At 39.4% G+C, this 26867-nt stretch overlaps 1 protein-coding gene across 7 annotated transcripts in view; it reads left to right on the top strand.

Moving 5' to 3' along the window:
• The first annotated feature begins 3025 nt into the window (after positions 1-3025).
• actn4.L (actinin alpha 4 L homeolog) overlaps positions 3026-26867 on the top strand; it is a 41685-nt gene continuing 17843 nt past the window's right edge. For 5 of the 7 annotated variants that reach the window (XM_018229247.2, XM_041572161.1, XM_018229246.2 and 2 more), the window contains exon 1: positions 3026-3512. In XM_018229247.2, the coding sequence (XP_018084736.1) occupies positions 3387-3512 (126 nt within the window). In that variant the 5' untranslated portion in view covers positions 3026-3386. 7 annotated transcript variants of the gene reach the window in all.

Here is a 26867-nt window from a genome sequence, read left to right as displayed (position 1 = left end):
AAGTTTCAATTATCAGACTTATGTTGACCTCAGGAAAAATATTGAGATTGAGTACATTAAAACCCCATATGTGTTAAAAAAAAAAACAGCCCAAATGTTTGATGAGTAAGTGTAAACTTGGTTTATACATCATCTGTTCCTGATACTCATCCTGTAAGAAAATCCTTACGTTCAAGATAGCGCTCAGTAAGAACCATCTTGGAGCTCACAAAGCAACAAAGAAAGGCAATATGAGGTTTCACAACTTCATAGTGAAAAGCATAATATACTCGCAGTACGGATTTAACAAAAAACTGTAGTTTACGTGTTAGTCACAAAATCAGTAACACAACCCAGTCTATATTCCTTGTCTAAACGATTTAATCACATGCAGTTACTGTGTGACCTTTAACAGATGCACATTATTAAATAGAGCAAGGCTGCCTACTACCACTGGGCCTGTATTTGTGGCAAGGCAACTAAGGCCTGGGCCTAGGGTGGCAATATTTTAGGGGCGGCATGCCACCCAGCCGCATCCTTAGGCACACTGGGGACTCGAAGCTCCCCAGTGCTTCTGGGCCGGCGTTAGGACCCTACAGCAAACTGACCCACAGCATGAGAAAATGTGGGACAGGGCCTATACAGGATAATGTTCCCCTACTAGTGTTCCGCAAGCTGTGCAGCAAGGGGAGTATGCTCCTGTTAGTAGAGGACAACAGATTAATATACAGAGGGATATAGTCTGTTCTCCACACTTGAAAATGCAGGAAAACGTGTAAATCTGCAGAAGGCCAGTCTAGACAGAAAGTAGCTTTACCCCTACACAAAGACAAGGATGCTGGGAAGTGCTGTGCAGCAGAAACAAGCAAGTGCATCTGTAAAGGTGGCCATACACTGAGAGATCCGCTCGTTTGGCGATGTCGCCAAACAAGCGGATCTCTCCCTGATATGCCCACCTTGAGGTGGGCAATATCGGGCTGATCCGATCGTGGGACCTAGGGCCCAACGATCGGATCCTAACGCATGGGAAACGGGGGTCGGATCGTGTGACTGCATCAACGAACATATGCGGCCGCGATCTGACAGGATTTTTCGTCCCATCCGATCAAGATCTGGCCGACTTTCTGCCAGATCTCGATCGGTGAAGCCCGGGGGGGGGGCCCATACACAGGCCAATAAGCTGCCGACACGGTCTGTCGGCAGCTTTTATCGGCCCGTGTATGGCCACCTTTAGACAGGAAAGGTTGGAGCAGTTTGTCTTCCACACAAGTTACTTATTCCACTTTTACAATTACCTGCACAAATTTGTCAGCAGGACAATGTAATATACATGTGTGCAGGTCTATTCCACCAAATATAACCAAGCTAGAGTCCCCAGCAACTCTGTCAGTAAACATTTCTTTAACCTGCCCTTTTGGTCAGTGGCTCATAAATCAGTAAATGTTTGGGAGATCTGTTGTTCTGACCTCTCTTCACTGTAGCTGCTTCACCTTTCTCACAGGACAAGCTGTCCCATTAAAAAATAGTTGGTTAACAGAAGAACATATGGCGGTGATGGGTAATCTAAAGCTCTCCCAGTACCCCACGCAGTTTTTAACTATAGTTGAGGTGTTTTGAGTTGTAGCAGAACATCTGAAGGGTAAGGCAAATCCTAAGGACAATATCATCATGTGTTTCCCTACCTAAAATTGTCATGCTGGGAAGCAGGTGTTATATACAAGGAAGAACAAAAGTCCTTTCCTAGGGAAACATGTATATGAGAGGTTTATAGTTGTTGGATTACAGAAACACACAGTACAGACTCATGTATCGTTACAGAAGGCTACAATGTGCTAAGAACTCTGCCCTGTACTTTATGCTGGCTATGGGTGGATGGGATGGTAATACAAGTACATTGTATGGAGTTTCTGGGTTCCAGATAATGCTTAGCAAGCTTTTTAGAAGTATTCAGGCAGATACACACAATGGACCGCCGTGCCAAAGTTTGAATAAAAAGGTAGGAATGTATTCACAAGAAAAACATACAAATAGCCTTACACTTTTCGGGCCTGAGGAGAGCATGAAAAGCCTATGAAATGCATGAAACGTATAAAGCTATTTGCAATTCTTTTACATGGTGATCCATTGTGAGTTTGAAAAATTGAGTACTCAAAACAAGAGCCATATGAGAAACAAGATAAAATATATATAGTGTAATTTCTTTTGCTGAATTCCACCCAGTGTCTTTAACCACACAAAGAATAGGTGTCAATATTGTGCTCAGCCCAGGGACTTCAACTGTTTAGTCTGAGAAGTATATGGAGAAGAAGCCGGATTGGAGCGGGACTAAAACGGATTCGGGAACTCAAATAATTTACACAGGTCCATTGTGAGTGCCTGAATATGTCTGAAAGTTTACAAATTATAAATCAGTCCTGGTGAAGGTCTCTCCTCACACTGGCTTTAAATGTTTCCAGATAATGGTTAATTTTTGTACTAAGTTCTGTCTTGAAGAGTACATAATTTGTAGGGTTAGTGATAAAACTCAGGTGGGCCATGGCCATTACTGTATACTGCGAATTTACTATCCACAGGTTACAGGTGCTGCGACTGCGAGCAAAGGAAATAAGCAGTTTCGATAACAGGATATAGATGTTTGACCACGCCCAGATACGCCCCAAACCCCCGTGTCTCAATTGTGGACTCCCGAAAAAACTTGGGAGTGTAGTTGTTGACATCTCAGAAGACCCGTCTGCCGTATAAGCCCACCCACATATGTATTGTTGCGGATAGGTTGTAAGCACACAACTGAGTTTTCGGGGACAAATAACACGAGAAAACATACGCCAAAAAACGACAACTTTGTTATAAGCGCATTCACCCGAAACAGTACTACATTCTGCTACGATTTCATGCACCACCCATAAGACTATAATAACCCGTCTGTTTTGTCCTTGGTAAAGAGCAGGAAGTCCATAAAAGGCGGGAACAGTAATATGCTCGTGAAAGGCACAAATATGTTGCCTGTGGGACGCGTTGGCCGCAGCGCTTCTACACGCAGACTTTGCAGAGCTCCTTATCCAACTAGTAAATGGATTTGGAGAGCAACATCTCCCTTCCTCTTCCATTGGCCTAGATTTTTGCGGGCGCGTTCTTCCCCTTCAGCAACCTCGGTTCTATTGGTTGGCAGAGTTGAGGTGAGCGGTTGAGGGAGGTGCCCTGCACATGCGCACATCTAGTCGCTAACAGCAGAGATAGGACAGCGGCAAGACAGCGCCCGGTCACACGTATTACTACTCCCAGGGGGTAGTGGTGGAGTGCAAGGCTGTTAGAGTACCGCGGCCCGTGCACGCATCCCGCTTCTTTCCATCTCCTGCACTCCCGTTCTGCATAGGCTTGCTGCTTTGATTTCTCCGTCTCGCACCGCCATGGTGGATTATCACATGACCGGCGGAGGGGGCCAGCTGGGACAAGAGCAACGGTATATGGAGCAAGAGGATGACTGGGACCGGGACCTGTTGCTGGACCCAGCCTGGGAAAAGCAGCAGAGGAAGGTAAAGCGCATATGGCTCTGTTGCCCTCTCTACCTATGTTGGCAATGGACGTCTCCATGCCTCCTGCAATAGAATGGATCCTCTTGTATCCCTCCTGAGCTCTCCTGCTTCCATTCTGCTTCTAGCAGTTCCTCACAATCTGGCGCATGGCCAGCACTTTTTAAGCAGCTCCTACCTCTGCCTATATATCCTGATTTACGGTGCTTTGTCGTGTCATTTATGTCACAGAACTATGTATCCTAACAAATCTATACTTTTATACTTTCACTACTTTGGAGTCCTGTGAGAAGCCCCATGGGGTTCCATAACTAGTATATATAGAACTCCTTGGTGCCATCTAATGTCCTTTTATATTCTCAATGTTTCATATTTTTCATATGTTTAATTATTAACATGTTTATAAAATGACCAACTATTCCACTGTGTTGTACAATAAATGTGTGTATACATTATTCCTACTAGAATACATACATACAATCCATACAAAGACAGCCAAATAACCAGCATAAAATGCAAAGTGGGCCCTGCCCAAAAGCACAAGAGCTACAAGTAGAGAAAAACAATTTACTAGGAAATAGCATCTCTTATTTAAAGTGGTTGTTCACCTTTTAAACACTTTTTTTTAAAACTTCAGTTGTTTTCTGATTGTTTAGCAGAAATGAAAACTTTTTTTTATTTTTTTTTTCAGTTGGTCTCCATGTCTTATTTTTAAAGTTTTTCCAGAATTGAAGTGTAAAGTTAAATGTTCCTGTCTTTGGTTGAGTCTGGCAGCTCAGTAATCCAAGTGTAGATTCTGAGCTGTTACAATTTGCTACATTAGTTGATACATTTCTCAGCAGCATGTGTGGAATATTAGCAACTATTGTATCGATTATATCAACTGCCTTTAATGAAACTCAGGGATTCTGCTCAGCAGGGACAAGGATAGGAAATGTATCGATCAAATAATGTATACTTAAGGGCAGAGACACAGGGAGATTAGTCGCCTGGTGACAAATCACCTCTTCTTTGGGCGACTAATCTCCCCAAACTGCCTCCCCGTCGGCTAGAACCTAAATCGCCAGTGGGATGGCACTCGGAGCGCTTCGTTTTCCGAAGTCGCCCGAAGTTTCCTCGTGAGGCATCTTCTGAAAACGTAGCACTCTGAGTGCCATCCCGCCGGGGATTTTGATTCTAGCCGGCGGGGAGATTAGCCGCCCGAAGAAGAGGCAATTTGTCGCCTGGGTGACTAAATCTCCTCGAATCTTCTCGTCTGTCTCTGCCCTTAGACTAGTTTACAGTTCTCATAAGAAGGTGAAAAATTAAACTTTAAACTTTGATATTAGAAAAATGTCCGCAAAATAAAAAATAGAAAGTCCTTGAAAAATGTTTATTTCTGGTGAATTATCTGATAGTAACTCACATGAAAAAGTGTTGGAAGGTGAACAACTCCTTTAATACTTTTCTGGTGTCCAGTCTGTCACTGTGCTGTTTGGCTCTCAGGATTCGGTCTTCAGCTTTCTGAGTGGAATGTAAGTGGAACTGACAGACCATAACATTTCCCACGATTAGAATTTGGGATGTTTGGCTATTATCTTGCATTCTTCCTCACCCTATAACCGCACTATACCCTTAATACACTGGTCTTTTTCCCAAAATCCCATACCCTCTAAACTACATCCAGGCAATGCCTCTGTATTTTTATTCTTGTCTTTTAAAAACTGAAATTAAGAATCACAAAGCAAAGTGGCTTTTGTGTTCATAGGCTGATATATTAGATCAAGGAGGCTAGATATAAATGCTGTGAGCCAAGTCAGGCAACTTCGGGCGTCTATAGAAAAACGCATCGCCGTGTGTGCATTAGCGCAGGCGACTTTTCCTTGTAGCCTATGGGGAAAATCGAGGCAGTTCGGGGAGATAGACGCTCAAAAGATGAGGCGATTAGTCGCCAGGCGACAAAATCTCCCCGAATCTCCTCGTGTGGCCTTACCCTAAGAGCTCCATGGCCCAAAACAGCTCCCAGAGTTGAATTTAGCTGTGTGCCAAATGTGATTGTAAATAAATTATTGTAGGGGGTGCAATATCCTGTAAACACACTTGTATACAATTGGGGTATTGTTCCCAGCTCAGCCCTGTAAGTTATAAGGACAAGCCTTCAAAGGTTTCTTTGACTGCAGGACAGTTCTGTTATATATGGCCAGTCTAGTCTTATTATTATTATTTTTTTTTTTTAAAAATCAGTTGTGTGTACATTATCTTTAGTAACATTTGTTAGGTTTATAAAGTGAAGAATATTTAGATTGTAAGCTCTGGTGAGCAAGTCCCTCTGACCCCATTTTTTCTGTAGCCTTTGCTTAATTTTTTTAAAGCCCATGTTTTGTTTTAAATTAATATAAATTGGAGCATAACTTGCTGGTACTATATAATGAAATGATCATGCTTTTATAAAGCCCACATGATTCTGAAATCATAACTTGTTTTAGTTATTGTAGGGATGGTCAATCATGTCTAGGGCAGTTACATTTTGGGTTAGGGGAATGAGCTGGAGTGTAGTTTGATACCAGGGGTTTATGGAGGAAAGCTTACAGGAAGGATGCCCTCCTATTGACTTAAAAGGAAATCTTCCCAAGCATTTCATGGTCATAGCCGGCTCAAACATTTCACTGGGTTTTCAACCTTGGGCAACTGTAGTTGATGCAGTGGGGAAGAGACCCACAAATTCCTGGTGTTTTTATCACACAGTGAAAACACTGTGCATACCATCGCACTAGTTCCACTGGAAACTATAGTAACATTGGTAACTATTAAACAATGTTTCAGACATTACCTTTAAAAAAAAAAAAAATGACAATGTAATGTAGTGTTGTCCTGCAATGGTAAAACTGGTGTGTTTGCTTCAGAAACAGAACTATAATTTCTAAAAACAAGCTGCTGTGTAGCCATGGGGACAGCCATTCAAGTTAGTAAAAGCATCTAGCCTTATGTCAAATTGCTAACCGAAATCTAATGTGAGTTAGAGGGGACCAATACTTTTGAAGCAGGACAGAGCTGGAGGGAAGCAGCTCCTTCCCTCTGGCTGTCGGTACAGCTGTAAATTCCACAGGGACTAAGAAGAAATGTGCTGTTTACCATAGTGTGACTAATTGGCAATGCCATCTGCATATTTAATTAACCCACAGACCACTGGCCCAGCAGTCCTGTTAAGCAACATAAAACTGCTTAAATATTTTATGCAGTTCAAAATCGAAAAGTAAGGCAACTGGTAAAATTACATACAGAAGCCCTCAAAGCATGTTTGTTTCTTTGAATGTATAAGCCTTTTAAGATTTTAGTCCGGGTTTACATTGTTTCTCATGATTTAAGTGATGTCATAGCTGTAAAATGTCCCGATTTCCTGCTGGCAGTATAGTGTATAAATGCACAATGGGGGTTGAACGTTCTTCAGCATGCTCTGCTCTTTTTACAATCTGTACAATGGCAATTGCCTAGGTGCTGTTCAAAGTGAAATGAGTTTGATGTGATAGACTGCCTGTAGTGTACATTGGGGCGAAGTGGTCTCACTGCTAGTAGTAAATACATCCACTGAATTCTAAAGTTAGTTGCTTTCCCTTAGTGTGCAGTCTTTGAGTAAAGCTAGCCACACACAGCAAGGTAGAAGCATTCAATATAAGCTGACAATTGGCTGTTAATTTGCCTGTTTTATTTACCCCCCCCCCCCAATAGATACCAATAGGCAGGTTTAAAATCCTATTGGGCCAAATGGTCTCATAAGACCTGTGTGCCAAATCAAGCAAAGTTCCGCTCACTTGGTGACCTTGCCAAATGAGCATGTCTTAATGAGTTTGGCCAAATTAAAGGATAACTAACCCATAACTAAAGAAGTAGGCTAGAAATGTTGTACATTGTTTTGGGCTCCTGTCCCAGCCCAAGGTAACCACAGCCCTTTAGCAGGAACCATCTGTGCCGCTTAAGATGCCCCAGTAGCTCCCCATATTCTTTTCTGCTGATTCACTGCACATGCTCTGTGCTGCTGTCACTTACTGAACTTAGGGACTCACTCAAATATACAGTACACATAGAATATAAATCTCACAATATAAGGCTGATTAGTAATTAATAGATTACTACAAGAGAGCACAGAAACCAGTGCAACTGGTACGAGAATCTAATAATCAGCCCTGTAGCATCAGTTTATATTACAGTACAACCTTATTTTCTGATTGATAATTTGTGACGACCCCTAAGCTTAGCTTCTTAACAGCTGCTCAGAGCCCACTGAGCTTGTGAATGTCACACACTTTCCAAGATGGTGACCCCCTGTGACAAGTTTGAAGTCCTGGATCATTGCTGCTATTGACAAGCTGAAACTTTAGGCTGGTGCAATATACTCAGTATATAAAATATGGCATTTTTAGGGTTTACTTCTCCTTTAAGGCCTAAAACATTGCTGCTAAGTAGGGTCATACCTGGGAGTAAACAAAGGCACTGACCCTTTATTCTGTGTAAGTGGATCCATGAAGTTGTAGTTTGTAGATTTATGTTGCTAAGGTTAGGAAACAGCAGTTTTTCTTTGTATGAGTTATTTTTGTTTGGTTTGACCTACTGCTATTAAACATAAAAAATCAACTGGAAAAATAACTGAGCATGATTTTGTTTGCCTTAATTTGAGAACAAAGTTTGGGAATAGTTGATCACACAAAAAGTGTGCGTGTATTTTTCGTTAATGATAACCTTTGGAAATGATCCCATGCACAGTTTTGCATGTGCTGCACTTATGCCCTCGGAAAAGCTTTATGACCTACCTATTTGCACAATTCAGGTTTGATAAAGGACCTTAGATATCCTTATTGTTCTACCTCTGCCCAGTGAATGACATTTTGTTATATTTCAATATACACATTGTGATGCAGTATCTAGCTTTGTAATAAACAGGATCCTCATTGAGATGGGATCAGTGAGTTATAGGAACAAATATACCCAATATAACCATTACGTCGTGCAAGATTTTTGTCGACATTTATCAACTGTGACTTTTTCTCTAGCACCCCACAACTGAAAATGCTGTAGAATCTGTTCACTGGCGAACCATGAGTAGGTACAGACCCATGTATTGAATAGATCTCCCCTCTCATTGCAAGTTCTGTTTGTTTTTGTACAGGTCACAGTATGCGGATAAATGTCTGTGCAGTGGATGATTTTTTGGGCTATCTCCAGGCTTGTACTTGTTCACTTTTATTGGGTGGAGACCTTTATACATATATATTTTTATACAGAGTGTTCCAAGGGTGGGGTAAAAGATCAGTAATTCATCCGACTGGGAGTGTTGAGTCACGCCTATTAAACTCTAGGTATATTTTCTGTCAGAATACAAGTGATCCACTTGTAATTTTCTCCTCCTCCACCCCTTTGTTGGTTTGTGATTCATGTTCCAGAACATGGGAGCACCCTGCTGAGAAAGCTGACACAGTGGGGGAAGTTCATTTAGATCATGGCTGGATAATAATGTGAAGGGTGTCATTGTCCGAGAATGTAGAGAAACATGCATTTTCTGTTGCCGGTGACCTGATTTTCATGTTAGTCCAGGTCTTCTCATAGTTCATAACTATAGTATCTGTCCGACTTTCTTTTGTGGTGTAACTTTTTTTTTTTTTTATGCATTCTAACCCCCCACACGCAACACACAATCTGCATGTTAGTTTTTTGCCCAAATAAAAACTAACTTGTGGCTGCACACATTTTGCTTATTGAGTAAGATGATGACTACATTCTGAAAGACTGAATGTCTGTGGTTAAAACTGTGTGCCTCCTTATTTACTAAGTTATTCAAAGCTGAATTCTAGTTTTTATTTCTTCTCACAAACTGGCTGCTTACAAACCTGGTGTGCCAGTTGAAACTAAATCCAGTGACCTATTAGCTGAGAGCCTGGAAACCTTGCATGTTTGTGCTTTTAATTCCCAGTGGCCGGGCCCTCTTACCAAGCCTGAAAGGCCTCTTTATAGGGACGTTTCAGCTCAATACAGTCGCCTTTTTGTGTCAGACAATAACTACAGATACACTGTGCTCTCCATCTTCACATGCTGGCCAGACCGGTGGTGTCAGGTTTTACAGGCTTCCATCCACATGCTGCAGCAACGTGCAAAAGTATTCTTTAGGTGTACCTGTTAAACTCTCAATGCACAATTTACAGTGTAATTAACTTTTTTCTCTCCCCAGTATGCAATGTAGTTGATCCACAGATCACTGATGGTTAGTGCTGCCATGTATTTATGTTTAAAGTTGGAAGTACAGTATTTTGATATAATTGTGTACATTATTAATTCCAGCGCCTTCACTGCACACATGCAGTTCTTTATTTGTCATCCTCCTTCTGTTCGGGGCTATGTTAGGGCTCTGGAGCGATTCACTACAAATCGATTGCTTATTGTTAATTGAAAAAATGCAGTGCACATCCCCCACATTAACAATTGAAAAAAGGGTCTGTCCACATTCCCGAGAGATAATTGCAAGCTATGTAATGCTTGTGTCACTTTTCATTGTTCTTAATGCTACATACCATGGGAAGTAGCACAAGTGTACCACAACTTTGTATGGGAAATGTTTTGACAGTATGAAGCGCCTGAAACTTCTCCCCATAGACCTGGTCTGAAATGACCTGCCAAGCAATTGGCCAAATCAGAAGCATAGGGGCCATTTATAAAAAGTAGAGTTTGGAGATTTTTCCTTGAGCCCAAAAATTAGTAAATAGGCTTCATGATTTGGGAGCAAGATGTATGCATTAATCCTTCCTTGCAGGAAAACGCTGAAGTCAGATGCGGGTTTACTCCTTCCTATGGTTTGCATACAAGCAAACGGCCTCACCATCACTGCACTGCTTATGCCTGCTTCAGAGTTGAAAGTATTAAAAAGGAAGGGAGCGCCACATAGAGTGTGTACTATGTGTTTGTAAATAGGCAAACTATAGTACAGCTATGGGATCCATTATCTGGAAACCTGTTATCCAGAAAGCTTCAAATTATGGGAAGGCCATCTTTAATAGACTCTCGTAATAAATTGTTTCCTTTTTTCTGTGACAATAAAACAGTATATTGTACAGGGATGGGACCTGTTATCCAAAATGCTTGGGACCTGAGGTTTTCAGGGTAAGGGATCATTAATTCTACTTAAAATGAATTGAAACATTAAATAAACCCAATAGGATTGTTTTGCCTCTGATAAGGATTAGTTCTGTCTTAGCTGGGGTCAAGTACGTTGTACTATTTTATCAGAAAAAAAAAACATTTTTTAAAATTTGGGTTATTTGATTGTTATGGAGTCTATGGGAGTAGGCCTTACCGTAATTTGGAGCTTTCTGGATAATGAATCCCATACCTGTATTTGGTCCTAACTAAGCTCCATAAATCCATACTGGTGTCAAAACAATCCTATTGGTTTATTCAATGTTTAAATTATTTTTAGCAGGCTTGAGGCATTGAGTTCTAAATGATGGTAAAATCTCTTATTTGGAAAACCCCAGGTCCTAAACATTTCAGATAATAGATCCCATACTTGTATATTGGAAAATTGCTTTGCAAAATATTGTTGGCAGCAGCAGGAAAAAGACTTCACCATAAAGTTATGCCTAGCATTCCCCTGTACTAAGCACAATACTGACACAGACTTTTGATAAAAAGTTACCTTTTAACTTTTTTGGTTTTTGCAAATATCCTACAGATTAATACCCTAAGGGAGCTTGCCATTGCTGATACAACCTCTGTGGGATTGTACTTTTAACCTTCTACTCCTCTAATCATTAACAACATTTCTGCAAGGACTAACAGGAGGGAATAGGTTAAGTGAAAGTTGTTGTTTGTCATGGAACTCTGACAAGAACAGTTGATTCCTTCAGCTGTGCCTACAGGCAGTGTAAGGTTACTGGCACACATGGCAGTTTCTCCTATGGCATACAAACGTAGGGAGATAAAATGTTGTACCTGTCCCATATGTGTATAGTGACAAGAATGAATGAGAGCTGCCTGTCACTGTGTACATGGAGTAGATTCCGCTCGGATTTTCTGTCCAAATCCACCCCATATGCAAAATCGTATTTCAGTCCTGTCACTACACACGGGGGATTAGTTGACCTTTTCTCCACTAGTGTTTTTGTCATAGAAAACACTATTGGGGTTATGTAATAACAGATGTAAAGTCTGCAACAGGTCTAGTCACCTATAGAAACAAATCTGCTGGTTGCATTTACTGGGCAACTCTTTAAAAGCAAACCTATTTTGGTTGCTATGCATTACTACACCTGGGCAAACAACGCTTTTATTACATAAGGGGGTATATGAATCATCATCCCAAGATTAAAGGGATAGTTTACCTTTAAGTTAAAGATTATTTTTGAGCAATGGTCTGCTTCCACTGTGTGCGACTTTCAAAATATTGCTTGGAGGTGCACCCAGCAAAAATGCCCTGCGGAGAACATTGATGTTCACTACCTGCCTTAGGCTCACAGTGACACATGCCATGCCACACCTTTTTATTCTGTGATATGATGGGTTCTGGGCCTTGAAGGCCCTCTGCTTTCTAGGGAATCTGTGCACCACCTACTATGAAAAGCAGAAGCCCAGATTTAAGTCTTCCAAGCCCCAAATTCCTCTGTGTGTGCTGTTATTTGATGGATAACTCTGTAACGTTAAAAACTCATTTGATCCAAAAACACTAGACTGTTGAAAAGGATGATGAAAAGATTGATCTTCCTTTCAGTTGTATGTGTGTGTGGTATTGGGGGTTGAGTTTATAGAAAACGAATGCTGCTAGCTTTTATTCAGTCCTATGCAGTGTTAAATCATGTTTTAGAGGGAAATATATATATGTGACTTATGACGTCAGGGCGCCAGAATACACTAATGGGGGGTGGGTATTTAATCAACACATTGTTAATACACAATATCCTTGAGAAAGGTCCCCAGGTGGGACCGAAACGTCGGATTGAGATGTAATTTTGTTCACAATAAAAGAAAACTTTCTTCACCAACAAGACAGTGTGTGCTGATCCTCCTTATACCATTTATACACTGTTTGATCGTGCACCGCTGGAATAACCTCGTTTTGAGTGCTGGTACTCTGGGATAATATATATATGTGTGTGTGGAAATATAGGTGGAAATGTAGCATTTCTATGGTTTACATTGTTAACGTGCTTTTCATACTGTCATGCTCTAGGGATATATTGCAATGCTGTCCGAAATATGGCAACTTATGTAGTAAGTGTTTTGTGTCGTGTACTTCTGTTCTTCCTCTCAGATCCAACCTGCCATGTAGCATAACATATTTGCATAGCTTGTTTTAATGCCTGTTCAATGTCCAGTATCCATGATACCATGACTTTCGGATGAGGGCTTGTTTCCTTGGATCCCTGTGGAAGAATTTGAACTATGCATTTTTTTTTTAAACTGCCAAGCAGAAAATGGCTGAGCTCTTTTTATGTTTTTCTCAAGCTTTAACAAACCAGAATTTAGAGCCCTGCCAGAAATATTGCATTTCCTTCTCTAGAATGTGTGTATAACCCCAGATAATCTGCTGTCTCATATCCCGCAAATTACAGGAATGTGGTGTCACTGGAACAGTAGCCCAAAATAATTCTTTATTTCAAGACCCTATAAAAGCAATTGTAATGAATTCTATACAGTAGGCTTGAAATCCCTGCATCTCATTCCATAAAATAACAAATGCTGAGACTGAACCTAAATGCTGCCATGTTTCTCTATTTTAGGGTTGTAGCAGCATAAAAGGAATGTCAATTATAAAGCTTTTTGGATTGAGGGATATAATGTATAATTAGTGTATCTAAGTTTAATACCGTTACAAAGAAATTAATAAGTTCTCTTACACTTTCAGTTTTGTACAGGATCACATCATTGTCTTTCTAGCCAAATTGTTCCTCATCTCCTCCCACAGTTGTTCTCTATAATTCAGCTACTGTAGCTGCAGCAGCACTTTAAACTTGTCCATATCCTCTATCATAACATTGTGTTTCTATATTTACAAATTTGTTAAAAATCCCAAAAAAGTTTTGTGGGTTGCCCTATATAATGTGCTTAGCCTTCAGCGATATAAATGAAGGGGGACAAAACAACTTTGGCTGTTTTTTTTAGTAAGTTAATGGTTTAATTCCTGTTACTAGTTTAGGAATTCCTTTACTATTTCAGTTGTCATACTAATAGGCTTATAAGTTACTTTGTTAAGAACCAAATTCATTGTGAATATTTGCACCACATTAGCTATTTCAAACCTCTTGTATAAATCATCATTTCATATTAAGGTTTTACACCTAGTTTGCTCTCTGTATTACTGACTGCAACTAACTTGCTTTGCAGGCCTATTTGGGCAGGTGTGTGTTCTGCATAGCATATAGCAAAAATAAAAAAAACTAGATATTGGGGAGCACTCTTCATTACAAGGATACATGGATTTTATATATTTATAGGACAGAGGGAATCTAAAAATATGCACTAGAAAATAGAATAAATAACACACTGATATTTTGACTTTACCAAAGTAGCTGATTATGGATTATGAAACTTGGCTACTGATGCATTTAGAGTATTTTGTTGTGCAGAACGTGTTTTGGAACAGATAACTGTTTACAAAATGTGTGATAGTTGAAACATAGCACTGTTTTTAAATATTTCTGCATTTGATTAGGTATACATGACTGCAGATTAGTTGGGGAAGGGGCAGTGGGGCTAGTAGTGATTTTCCCACAGCAGAGCAAAAAACATTGATGTGGAATCTGGTACCTGACAACAATATGCATGTAGAGCATACAATCACATGATTTTTTATGGACTGATTATTTTGACCCACAGACCGGTTGTTCTATATGGAGACAAGTGCCACAACCGCAACTTGTTGGTGGCTTAAGTATGTACCAGCTGATACTATAAATTTTTCAGCATACAATGTGATATATACTGTATACTTTCCAGAAAAGACCAGCAACACCTGGAAAAACATAAGAATATTAGAGAATATTTAGTAAAGTGTGTGTGTGTGTGTGTGTATATATATAGATATATAGATAGATATATAGATATAGATAGATATATAGATATATAGATATAGATAGATATATAGATATAGATAGATATATATATATATATATATATATATATATATATATATATATATATATATATATATATATATATATATATATATATATATATATACACATACATATACAAATCTCTTATACCACCACCACATTTATGCAGCGCTTTACAGAGACTGTTCATCTGTTCATTGTTCACATAATTCACTGTCTCAGTGGCAATTGAAGGTCCAGTTGTAAGGAACTTAATAGGATGGGGACCAAAGCTTCTTAGAAAGAATATAAATACTACAACTACTATGGTACAATCAGAAAGGCATGGATAGAAAATGAGGAACAAATTACTTTGCAGGCATAGACTAATCTCAGTAGTAAAAAGATGTGAGTTGAGAGTGTGGCTCCATTAATAAATTGAAATAATTTTGTTATAAAGCACTAAGATAAAGCAATTAAGCCTAATGGTCTTTTCAGTGTATTAAAGCACTGCGTATCTTGACAGCGCTATATAAATAAATGATGATGGTGTATACAATCAGAATTTCAGGACCCACTCGGTAGAGGCACATGTGGCTTAGCTTAATCAAGTCAGTGGCTGCCACAGGATATGGTACTTAAATATGTACTCAAACTTAAGTGTTAACAAGTTACCAGGGCCTAATCGAATACACCCTTGAGTACTTAGAGAGCCAAGTTTAGTTTTAGCCTGGCCACTTTTTTCTCACTTTTGTCTGGTAAATTAGCTCTCAGTAGAAAGTTATTCTAGGCTTCTGTTCTATTACCATTTTGGGATTAGGAAGGATTTTTTTGCTGGATCAGCTAGCAGGCACATTTAATTTAGACAAAAAGGTCATTTTTTTACCTAAATTATTGTTACTGTAACTACTGTACATCTTGCTAAGGTACACCTGTATCTAAACTAAGATACACCTGCATTATTAAATTGTTAAGCTGCATAAAAGGTTTGCTTTTCTGTTGGCTCAGGAAGCTACTTTGTTCCTTAGAAATACGCAATACGGGCTAGTATCTTGTGCTTATTCAGAATAGACTTTTTTTGTCAAAGGCTTTTATTCTTTCGTTATTGCTCTCCTTTCTGCCTTCCACCTGCCTTGGGCTGGATGAATGTTCAAGCCTTGCCAGTACTGAAGTAAATGCGGAACAGCAAGTCTTTCCAGGGTGTGGTGGAGAAGGTTGTGTCTTTAGTGTGTACTGACTGGGGGATAATACAGTGAGCTATGTTATTTAAAACTTGCATCCCTGAATTAGGTTCTGCAACTAAAGAGTCCCTTTCCCCCGAAAATTTTTTCCCTCACTGGAAGTGTGGGCTTATAAAGCCTGCACTCCGGTTGGGGAAACCAAGAGTAGTTTTTAAAAGAATGCCCCTTAACGGCCATGTTTATGGGTGCTCATGCGCATAATGAGTGGTTCACTATGTGTATGTATATAAAATACAGTGAACCATAGGGCAACACAGGAGATCAATCTGGAGGGGATATTAGTGGAATTAAAACACAGCTTTAGTATGTTTTTAATTACCCTTTTAAACATTTGGTTTTACTTTGTTGTGCAAGAGCAAAATTCACTTTTTCCAAATTTTTGAAACTGTTCTGGACTAAACACAAACTTTATTTATTTATTTTTTTGGGCAAAGATCTGGGACAGAGGGCTGGTAATTATCCATTCCTTCTGAGCGTTTGGCAGTGTCTTAAATGTTTGTGTTCCCTCCGTGACTGCATTTGGTTTACTACCACAATATTCCGGTTGCCACATAACTGGTTTATTAATGGTAGCATTTTATACAGAAACATATATAAAGTTCCTTTTTTTCTTTTCTTGTGGTTCTACTTGTTGTGTGCAAATACTCTGTAAATAGAACAGACTTTAAATTCAGCTGATCTAGATTTTGATAAATTGTTAGCCTGTGACGCTCCTGCAGCCCATTTTTACCAAGTAAGGACTTGTTCGTGTTCCTTATTGCCTCTCCCATTCCCTTTGTCAGACAGGTAGGGCAACTTTTTGCAATGCTTGTTGACATCTTACCCTGAGAATTCATTACATTCACACCTTCACATAGAGCGCACAGTTGCAGTCTTATCTAGTTAACCTCTCAATCTGCTGCAGACATGCATTTATTTACTTACACTTTGACTGGAATTTCTATATGATTAGAATTTCACTTATGCTAAAAGTTCTCTTGCACTTCAAGAATCCTTTGAATGAAAATGTAGACAGTGCCCATTTTCTAGGGCCATTTTAATGTTTTGCAGCAGTTCTTTAACATTTCTTAACATCTGAAGTAATGATTCTGTTGTCTAGAATCTAGAAAAATATCTTCTCATAAGGTACTGCCTAGTGCAGTCTCATCCATCAGTGTGGACTTCAGACTCACATTAGCATTCAAGTGTGTCTGCTCCATGGTACACCTTATAGTTAAGCTTGGTTGACTTGCTTGACATTTTACTCTGTCATCCCTGTTTTAAAGTTTACTGTTAAAATGTAAATGTAAAATAAAAATTTCCAGTAGGCCTCAATTTCAACCCCTTTGGGTGCAATGTTCTCAATTTAGGAAAACCACTACTTCTCCTCTCTCTTGTGGTATTTGAATATTTTCCGTATACTATTGTGCATAATGTAGTGCTTTTACTCTTTTATCTGGATTTGTTCAGGCTCCATTTAGTGTATTTGGGACTTGAATTGGAATAACTCCTCTGATATGTAAATCATACAGACTGTGAACTGCCACATACACAGTACCTCACTGGTTGCAGAATTTTACCATAAATGGGCAGATTTTTTGGCTACTGACTGGGCTACACACAGAGTAAGCAGCCACTTCTTCGCAGTGAAGGCATCTTGGCATAGATGGGATCCTTACCCAGCCGGTCTGTAGACCCTCTCCCCACGTGATCAACCTGATTGGCCTACCACAGGTTGTCAAGATTGCCAGGTTATTTCTCTGTGTCAGCAGCTTAGCTGTAGTTCTCAACTGAAGTTTCTTTCATTAGTGAGGCTGTGTAATAAACACAGTGCTATGAAAGGAGATCTACCCTACCCACAAGCTGGACCTACATCTACATTGTAAATAGGATTATCTTTTTTTGAAAGGTTTCACTGTCTTTCCTTTTATTCAAAAAGAACATTTTCTCTGTTGATATTATCTGTTGAGTAAAAGGATCATTGTTTTGTTTGAAGACACACTTAACAGCCTTCCAAACTTCTGAATTTAGCAGATTCTGGACTAGTAATTCCAAGAAAAAAAAGTGTACAGAGAGCAATCTATGTTCTGCACCCATTTCTAGGAATCCTGATCTCAAGCAATTGAAAGTTCCTTTAGATTTTTAGGTAGGGCTTTTAGGGGCAGTTGATGTTTTTTTTACAAATACAGGCCAATGCATGCACGGTGTTTCTTCGACATGTGTACTTCTGTGGAGAAACTGTCTGGTGTGCTTTGAGCCCTAAGATGGCTGAACACAACAGAGCTTATAGCTGTAATGAAAGACTGTAGGCAGCGTATTGGCTTTTCTCCACTGGCGAATATTCATGAACCTAATTGGGCATATGTCTAAATAGAATAGATCAGAAGTTCATCACTTAGGGGAGGGAGAATCCATGGTCAAATATTTGTTTCTTTCGTGCTTTCTCTAAATAACCAATAAGGGCAAGCTGAGTGTGATATTATGTAGGCACAGCTGTTTCAAGTCATTTGCAGTGGGGTTAGTAGGTAGTAACAGATAGTAGCACTTGAGTTTGTCAGCCAAACGTACTATGGGAGTTTATTACTAACCCTCAACTCCCCCCCCCTTTTACTGAACAGGATTTCCATTTGCTCTAGAATTGTGTGTTGTAACTGAATAGTGGCTCCTAATGCTCTTCTAGGGAGACAGTTCTTCAGTTCACTGTTCTGCATTTTGCAAGTAAATATTGCACAAAACAGAACACAGAAATAGGAGGAAAAAATTAAATTGTTAAATAATTGGGAACAGCAATGCAGATTTTTTTTTTTTTTTTTTTTAATAAGCCTGTTTTGCACACTACTGGGGAAAAGGCAAGGCCTTACCCTTATTTTAAGCACTCCTCCCTCCATCCTGTCTGGATATCTCTGTTTCACTCTCATGGACTGAATGCATTTCGGAAGTCCAGCACTTCCTTGCTAGAAGTATTAGATAAACATTCTGATTGCTTTTAATGCCCCAGAGGAGATTGATGCTTGCTAATTTAATACAGAACATCATCTGTCTTTTCTGACTTTGTTTTTAGTAAGGTTTTCTGTTGGAAAGAAGATTGTAATGGTGTGGGTTATCTGAAGTCAACTCTGGTGTTCTGTTTTTAATGATAATTGCATTTATTCAAGGGTGTGGGTTGATAAATTGTTCATTAATATTTGTGTGTTTCTTTCCTTTTAATGGGACAATTACCTGTTTGGAGCCACTCAACTTTTCCATAGAAGTATTTTATCCTTCCTCTCGGTCTGTAGTTGGATGGCCTTGCTTATAGGTGAAATAGACTGACTAGCTCTGTTTGACTTATACAATACAGGGATCTCCTCTTGCTTTTATTAGATTACATACAATGTTTTAGGGCATGTCCCTTCAATCATCAAAGGGACATACCTACAGAACATTTTATGTGAACTAATAGTGCATTAGTCATGGTGTGCAGGTTAGTCTATTTTACCATTTGAATAAGTTTCCCCCAGACTGAGCAAATGACTGTGAGGCTGGTATGCAGTTGCTTTTTCCTGGGGCAATACAGACAGACTGTCCTGTGATCCGATCAGATCTAAAATTTTGATCTATCGTGTCTCTTCTTCGTGAGTGGGTGACCCATTGAACTATTACCAGATCTATAAAAAAAAAAAAAAGGGAAGAGCTGCATCTCGATTTCACTTTTCTTGCAGATCCAGTTGTTCAGGCCTTTGGTTGAACAAACGAATAAATTATTGTTATTTGACCAACTGCATGGATGGCTAAATCAAACACTTCAGCCATAGGTTGACTGGTCTGAAAATGTAAAGGTGGGTGGGTTATTGCTGCCTCTAGTGGGCTTTTTCTTTAATCAATGTGATTATAGAAGCAGTGCTGTATTACTTCTAATTCACTATTTGCTCATGTGCCAATAACAAGTATAGATGCGTATGCTTCTACAGGTATGAGATCTGTTATCCAGAAAGCTCCAAATTACGGAAAGGTCCTCTCCCATAGACTTCATTTTATCCAAACAATTCAAATTTTTAAAAAAAATGAGTCCCTTTTTCTCTCTAATAATAAAACCATACCTTGAACTTGATCCAAACTAAGATATAATTAATCCTCATTGGAAGCAAAACCAGCCTATTGGGTTTATTTAATGTTTACATGATTTTCTAGTAGACTTAAGGTATGAAAATCCAAATTACGGAAAGATCCCTTATCCAGAAAGCCACAGGTCCAGAGCATTCTGGATAACCGGCCCCATATCTGCACAAGATTCTGAAGCATATGCCTTTTTGGCTCTTAATTGCAGTTTTACTATGCGCTCATAAGAAATGGCAAAAGACTTGTCAAAATCAAATCAAAGTAATTTTCTTGTATAACTAACTGCTTGCAGTGTAGTGAGCAGAAATCTATATCCAATGAGGGGGTAATTTAACTCCAAAGTTGTTTGTGCCACTAGAATCGGCCGTGAAGGGGTGGGGGTCCAGCACTCTTTAAAATGGCCTGGTCACTTTCATGTTTGGACTAATTACAGGAGATTCTTTTAAAGCCTGCTGCTTACCGGAAGGCGTCGTTAAAACAGTGCCGAAATTTGCAAGTTTGAGCTCTGCACAGCAGTGTTTGGGCTGAGATTTTTCTCCTGTTTCCTTCAGATATTGCCCTTCATGTACACATTTCCTGATGCAGCTGCAAAATATGGTCTTCTGTCCAGTAGAATAAGGCATTTGGAATTCTCTTCATTCTTCATCCTTATTAGGCTTTAGCAAACTTTAAAGTATTAGTTGAGGAAATTCTTTCTCACACTGTACCTCCCCCATATCCCACTATTCACACAAGTGTACATGGAGTGTTCTATCTTTCCTCCCAAGATCTGCCATTGTTAACAATGCAAATGGCAGCCATGATTTAAAAAAAATAAAAAAACCTTGCCAATCTCAAACAGATTGTAAGTGTCTGTCCAGTCTCTATTTTCTGTTCCTAGACTTAGCAGCTTCTTAAATACTAGGAAAACCTGAAATGTTAATGTTACACAGTCTTTCTGCTTGTTTTGTGTGTGACCTTGCTTTATTTATAAAGAGGGGGGGGGGGTTGAATAGCTAGGTATGTGTATGTGTATAGATAGATATAATTATAGTATGCTATGAAAAGGTGTCTTTTCACTCAAAACCTGATGATCCAACATAGACAAACAAAGTTAAAAAAAAATATATGGAGAATATAATTGTCTGCTCTATTTCAAGCACAACTTGCCCTTTTAATCTATTTCTTTTCTTCCTACTTTTGAAAGTGATTTTGGCCTGTGGTATAATAGTCTAGCCCAATAGACTGTGATCTCCTGAAGCAAACCCCATAAGGTACCCGTGCACGGTTGGATTTAAGATTCCGATTTGACCCAAGTTTGCAGCTTATCTGCCTGCATACGAGCCCTCCACGATGGCCTGTCAGATATCTGGCCAATGTTCAGCCATATAGCTGACAGGATTAACAATCTCATTAAGGTGGCCATACACGGAGAGATCCGCTCGATGTCGCCAAACGAGCGGATCTCTCCCCGTTATGCCCACCTCAATATCTAGCTGATCTGATCGTGGGCCCTAGGGCTCAACGATCAGATCCTAATGAATAGTAATGGGCGGTCCGATCACGGGGCCGCATCAACGAACAGATGCGGTCGTGATCCGACGGGATTTTTAGTCCCGTCCGATCGAGATCTGGCCGACTTTCGGCCAGATCTCGATCGGGGAAGCCCGTCGGGCGGGCCCCATACACGGGCCAATAAGCTGCCGACTCGGTCTATCGGCAGCTTTTATCGGCCCGTGTATGGCCACCTTTAGTCAAGGACTAAAGGCTTGTTAACATGCCTGCACAGCCAGAAGCCCAAATGATCAGATAACCCTGATTTGACCCACAATGATGTCCAAATGGGGCAAAGATCTGCTTGTTTGGCAACCTCGCCAAACAAGCAGATCTTTACATGTATTCCAAGCATAGATATTAGCAACCCTATCTCCCACGTCCTACCATAAAGGGGTGGTTCACCTTAATTTCTAGCATGTTATAGATCGACCAAATCTAAGCAACTTTTCAATTGGTCTTCATTATTTAATTTTTATAGCTTTTGAATTGCTTGCCTTCTTCTGACTCTTTCCAGCTTTTAAATGGGGATCATTGACCCCCTCTAAAAACAAATGCTCTGTAAGGCTACAAATGTATCATTATTTCTTTTTATCACTCATCTTTCTATTCAGGCCCTCTCCTATTCACATCCCAGTATCTTAATTAAATCAATGAATGGACGTGGACATTCAGACCGAAAAAGTGTAAGGAGAAAAAAAAGTTTTTACTGAAGTTCTCACCCACCCCAGCTGACACTTGTAAAAGAAATGTTTGGATGTTGTACAAAGCATGAACAATAAAATGTATTTACTGGTCTGCAGCTTCCAACAGGTTTTTTCATCTGATCTTCTACAGGGATTGTGAATGCTGACCAGATGGTTACAGGCCTCCCAAGCCCCTGTGAAATATCTCAGCCCTCTGGTATCTTTAAGCATGCAAGATGGGATTTGCATGTGAAATTGTTGCTGCTAACGTGATATGCTGAACAGTTTTCTCATAATATAACTTAGAGATATGCATCATTATATTAAGATAAATGTAGCCTTCAAGGCATAAACGATTGACAGTCTGTCTTAGTGATCCATGTTGTGTTATATCTGAAAAACCCTTTGAAAAAAACACAACTTTTCTGAGCATTATTTTACACAGAAGCTTGACTACATCATCCTCTAAAGTCCACTGTCGCTGTTTTTACTGTTGGTAAATTCTTTTTTAATTTAAATACAGTTACAAAAGTTGAAATAGTTGCTAATACAGGTGATGAATGTTATTAGATGATCTACAGTTTTATTATATAGAACATCTTTATGGACATTCAACTGATTAAATACAGGTTTTTACCTTCAATTCCTTTTTTTTATTTCTATTATTAGAAATAAAAAAAAGAACTGACCACATAGCTGTTTGGTCACAACGTAACACAATAGAGTAACTAAAATTAAAATTGTGTCACCCACACACACTCACAGAAACCCCTTATTAAACTAAATTTGGTGACAAACGTTGTCGAATATTCTTGCAGTCTCCTTCCTGTCTTGTCAGCTTGTGCTGCAGTTTAAAATTCCTTATGTCACTGAATGTTTTGAGTTTAATATTTATAACTATATGTACAACTTCACTGGACCCTGTCCAAGGCAGGAAATGCTACATCATTCTAATAGAAAGCTGTTCCATTCCCTGACATGAAACATATGAGCACTCCTCATGCAATCTTTGCTTGTTGGGCATTGGGAACTTTCAGTTTGCATGAATCTTAATCTTGTATGGTAGTTATCTTGCATCTTAATTTGATTGCATGTGTTCTGTTTTTTTTTTGTTTTTTTTTACCTTTTTCTCAATACCCTGGTGAGGAGTGCATTGGTACATATCACTGTCTATTCACATCATCTCCTAGGGTGAGGGTCCCCAAACTTTTTTTTTTTACCCAAAGGAGGCTCTATTTGGCAGTACTTCTGGTTTTATACAACCAAAACTTGCCTCCCAGCCAAGAATTGAAAAATAAGCACATACTTTGAGGCCACAGGAGCAACATGTTACATGCAAACCACTGATTGGGGGTCCATGTCTTAGGGCTTTCCTATACTCATGTCCCATAGTGCATGGTTTATGATTTATATAATACACAAAAGCCATGAATATCTTGTAAATGATATCCTTATAAACGCTGAGTTCTGATGTCATCAGTTATAAACGGTGAGTTCTGATGTCATTTCTGTCACATGACTCACTTAAATTTGTGTATTATAATAAATAAAGTACCCCCAGTTGCAAAATATGAGGATATTAGAAGTTACCTCGGAGTTCCATGACCTGTATAAAAACACTCGGCCTTTGGCCTCGTGTTTTTATATGGTCATGGAACTCCTCGGTAACTTATAATATCCTTATATTTTACAATAGGGTGTACTTTATTCACTATATAATCTGACCTCACAATAGGGATTGTTGCCGAAACAGTCATTACGTTATAATATTATGTCACGTTTATGGGTTAGTTCATTTTGCATTACAAAAAATAATATAGGATACTGTTTTGTCTTGTATACATGAACTTTTATCTCATTAGCTTCTGAACTATGGTGCTACAAAAGCACCACAACAATGCAATTGGGAATTGAGGGCAGCGCGAATGAAAGATCGAATATCTGTATCATCACAGCAGCAGAGTGAAAGCGGAGCTTTTATTCTTGATATGTTTACAACTATAAAGTCCAGGTGGCATTATAGCTATTTATATAATAAGGCAGCTTTGTACTTGGTCCTGGAGTATTGGGGAAGATTCAATTTTATATACACTCATATTGAATCATTTTTAGATTCAGTGGCCCTGAATTGTTTACCTAAAAATCGCTGTGTGAAAAAGGACTCTTAAGATCATGATGGTGTAATTTTATGCACTGAATGTTTGTATTCGTAGTCCACTCTCCTCCAGATAAAGCTTCCTTTACGTAAAATCATTTTGTGTGATTTTTGGTGCATTTATGCGACCGATATCTTTGTTCATTGATTACTGGCAGGTTCGTCATTTGGACATCCTAAAAATGTTAGTCAATGTAATGTCTGCCGGCATATGGTTTCTCCGCAGATGAGGAAGTGCTTCAAAGCCGAACTCCGCTTCTTGTTGTTTAATCATTTGGCTTGTTGGCCTGAACAAAAAATAATAGAAATATGGCCTCTCGTATGGTATGCCTCTGTTTGGCCCACGAGCCAGTGAGTTGGAAACCTACAGTTGCTGCAATACCTTGCTTGTTCTGTGGTAACAGACCTGAGACGTAGAATGACAGAAATGCTAGAGGAATTGTAGTTATTTGCTTGAGGAGAGTTAATTATTGATTACATTTTTTTCCTGTAGTCTGCTAAAGTAAGGTGCGAATAGCAAAGGAGAGACAGAAACGGCGTTCATTTGGTATTTTATTAACAAATAACTTTAAATGGCTACATTAAGGTATCCCTTAATGTAAAGTAAATGTTCCTGTGTGGGCTGTTGAAGAGCACATGAGTAGAATAGGTGTGACAGTGTGCATGAAATAGGCAAGTCCTTACGCACAGCACAGGGTGTGTACGACAGAAAGTGTGTAGATACGGGACGCTTTTAGCTATCGAACATTCCATTGCTCCTCACCTGTTCTCTCAAGGACACCACCTTCTTGAACACCAAACATCTGAAACTATGAGCAGCAAGGTGTAAGAATGTGAGGAATTGGGCTGTGTGCCAGTTCCTGTTGGGCTGGGCTAGTGAACAGGAGAGTAAGTCTTGCAACACCATTCTCTGGCGAACAATGGAAATGTTTATCTGCAGGTTAAAGAATGTGCCAACACAGAATGATTAAGTCCTGGTGGATCTTTGTCACAGGCCAATCTATGATATCATCTGCACACTCCTTGGTGATGCTAGAGTATTTGTTCCTGTCATATACTTTCTATGTTCAATTTATTTATGAAACCAAGCAATCTCTTAACTGCCTCACCCTTCCTGCCCACTTATTGGCTGTACCCAGATGAAGCAAATAACATTGTGTATTTGTAGAGATGTGCTATATTCTTTAGTTCTAGAGTTCTGTCACTTTGTAGTGTTTGTAGTTTATAATGGGGGTTGTTTGGGGAATTGAAATCTGCTGCATTTTTCTGAACCTAGTTGTCAGCCTGTTTGCATCTGTGTATTTACACACCTTTTTTTTCCCCTGAGGAATGTTGCAAGTACTTGACAAAAACTTTGGACTGCACAATAACATACCTCCCAACTGTCTCCCTTTTTTTTTTTTTTGCGGGACAGTCTTCATTTTAACAGCTTAACCTGCAGTCGGATTGTTACTAAAATGTCCTGACTTTCTTTTTTGAACTCCTGCACTAATTAGCCAGAAATAGATATAAGTACAAGTTCTCTTGGATACTTTTTTAACAATTTAAGATAAGCAAATAAGTAATTGTAACAATGTAAGATAAGCAGGTCTCTTGGGGAAACTGGTTTGCAGCTTAAGGGCAAGGTCACACTGGGCGATTTGGGGAGATTTAGTTGCCTGGCAACTAATCGCCTTGTCTTTGCTGCTACCAATCTCCACAAATGCCTTACCTCTGTCTTGCGCCGGATAAAATGAAAAGTCGCCTGTGGCACGGCACACGCGTTGCTTCGTATTCCGAAGTCGCACCGCTGGGAAACGTCGGGTGACTTCAGAATGCTAAGCAACACTTGTGCCATGCCGCAGGCAACTTTCCATTTTAGCCGGCGCAAGACAGAGGTAAGGCATTTGTGGAGATTGGTCGCCGCAAAGACGAGGTGATTAGTCGCCAGACGACTAAGTCTCCCAAATCTCCCAGTGTGACCTTACCCTAAATGGCAATTCCCTTTCATTAGCAAAACTGTAATAACACATAAAAAACACTGAAATGTATTCAAACTTTCATAACCTGCCAAATTTTGTAAAATGAACATGGTAATTCGTGGATGTGGCCACAAAAATTGGATGTGGTTAAAATAATTTCTTTTTGTTCCTCTTTCTATTTCAAAAATGTTGGGAGGTATGGAATAATCTTCTACAATGGCCAGGTAAAGGAAATCTATTAGAGCATAATGTAGCCACTGTGGTACTTGAATTTACCACTATGTATCTCCTTCCCAGAGAATTCATACCATTGTAGTGGTTTAAATGGCTTTATTTGTGGATCTGCAGAGAAGGGCTTTGAGTATGTGCACAGGCCTACAATTGGTCTTGCCTGGAAATAACTTACCTATACATGATATTTGCTGCACATTGCAGAGGAAGGTTATTTTTGTCAAAGTGTATGTATAAATGAGCTGGAGCCTATTGACTGTGTGGAGTATCTTTGCTTATTCTGAATCTGGTTATTTAGCCAGAGACCTTGCAGACAGGAAAGGAGTAGGAGTTTCAGTGAGTATTGTAAGCAGCAGGTTCCTTAGTGACACTGGTTGCTGCAGGCTAATTTTAGACCACACTAATTTTTTTTTTTTTTTGAAA

Source organism: Xenopus laevis, chromosome 8L, assembly GCF_017654675.1.
Source record: "Xenopus laevis strain J_2021 chromosome 8L, Xenopus_laevis_v10.1, whole genome shotgun sequence".
In the NCBI taxonomy this organism is placed as follows: domain Eukaryota; kingdom Metazoa; phylum Chordata; class Amphibia; order Anura; family Pipidae; genus Xenopus; species Xenopus laevis.
This window is presented reverse-complemented; position numbering and strand designations above follow the sequence as displayed.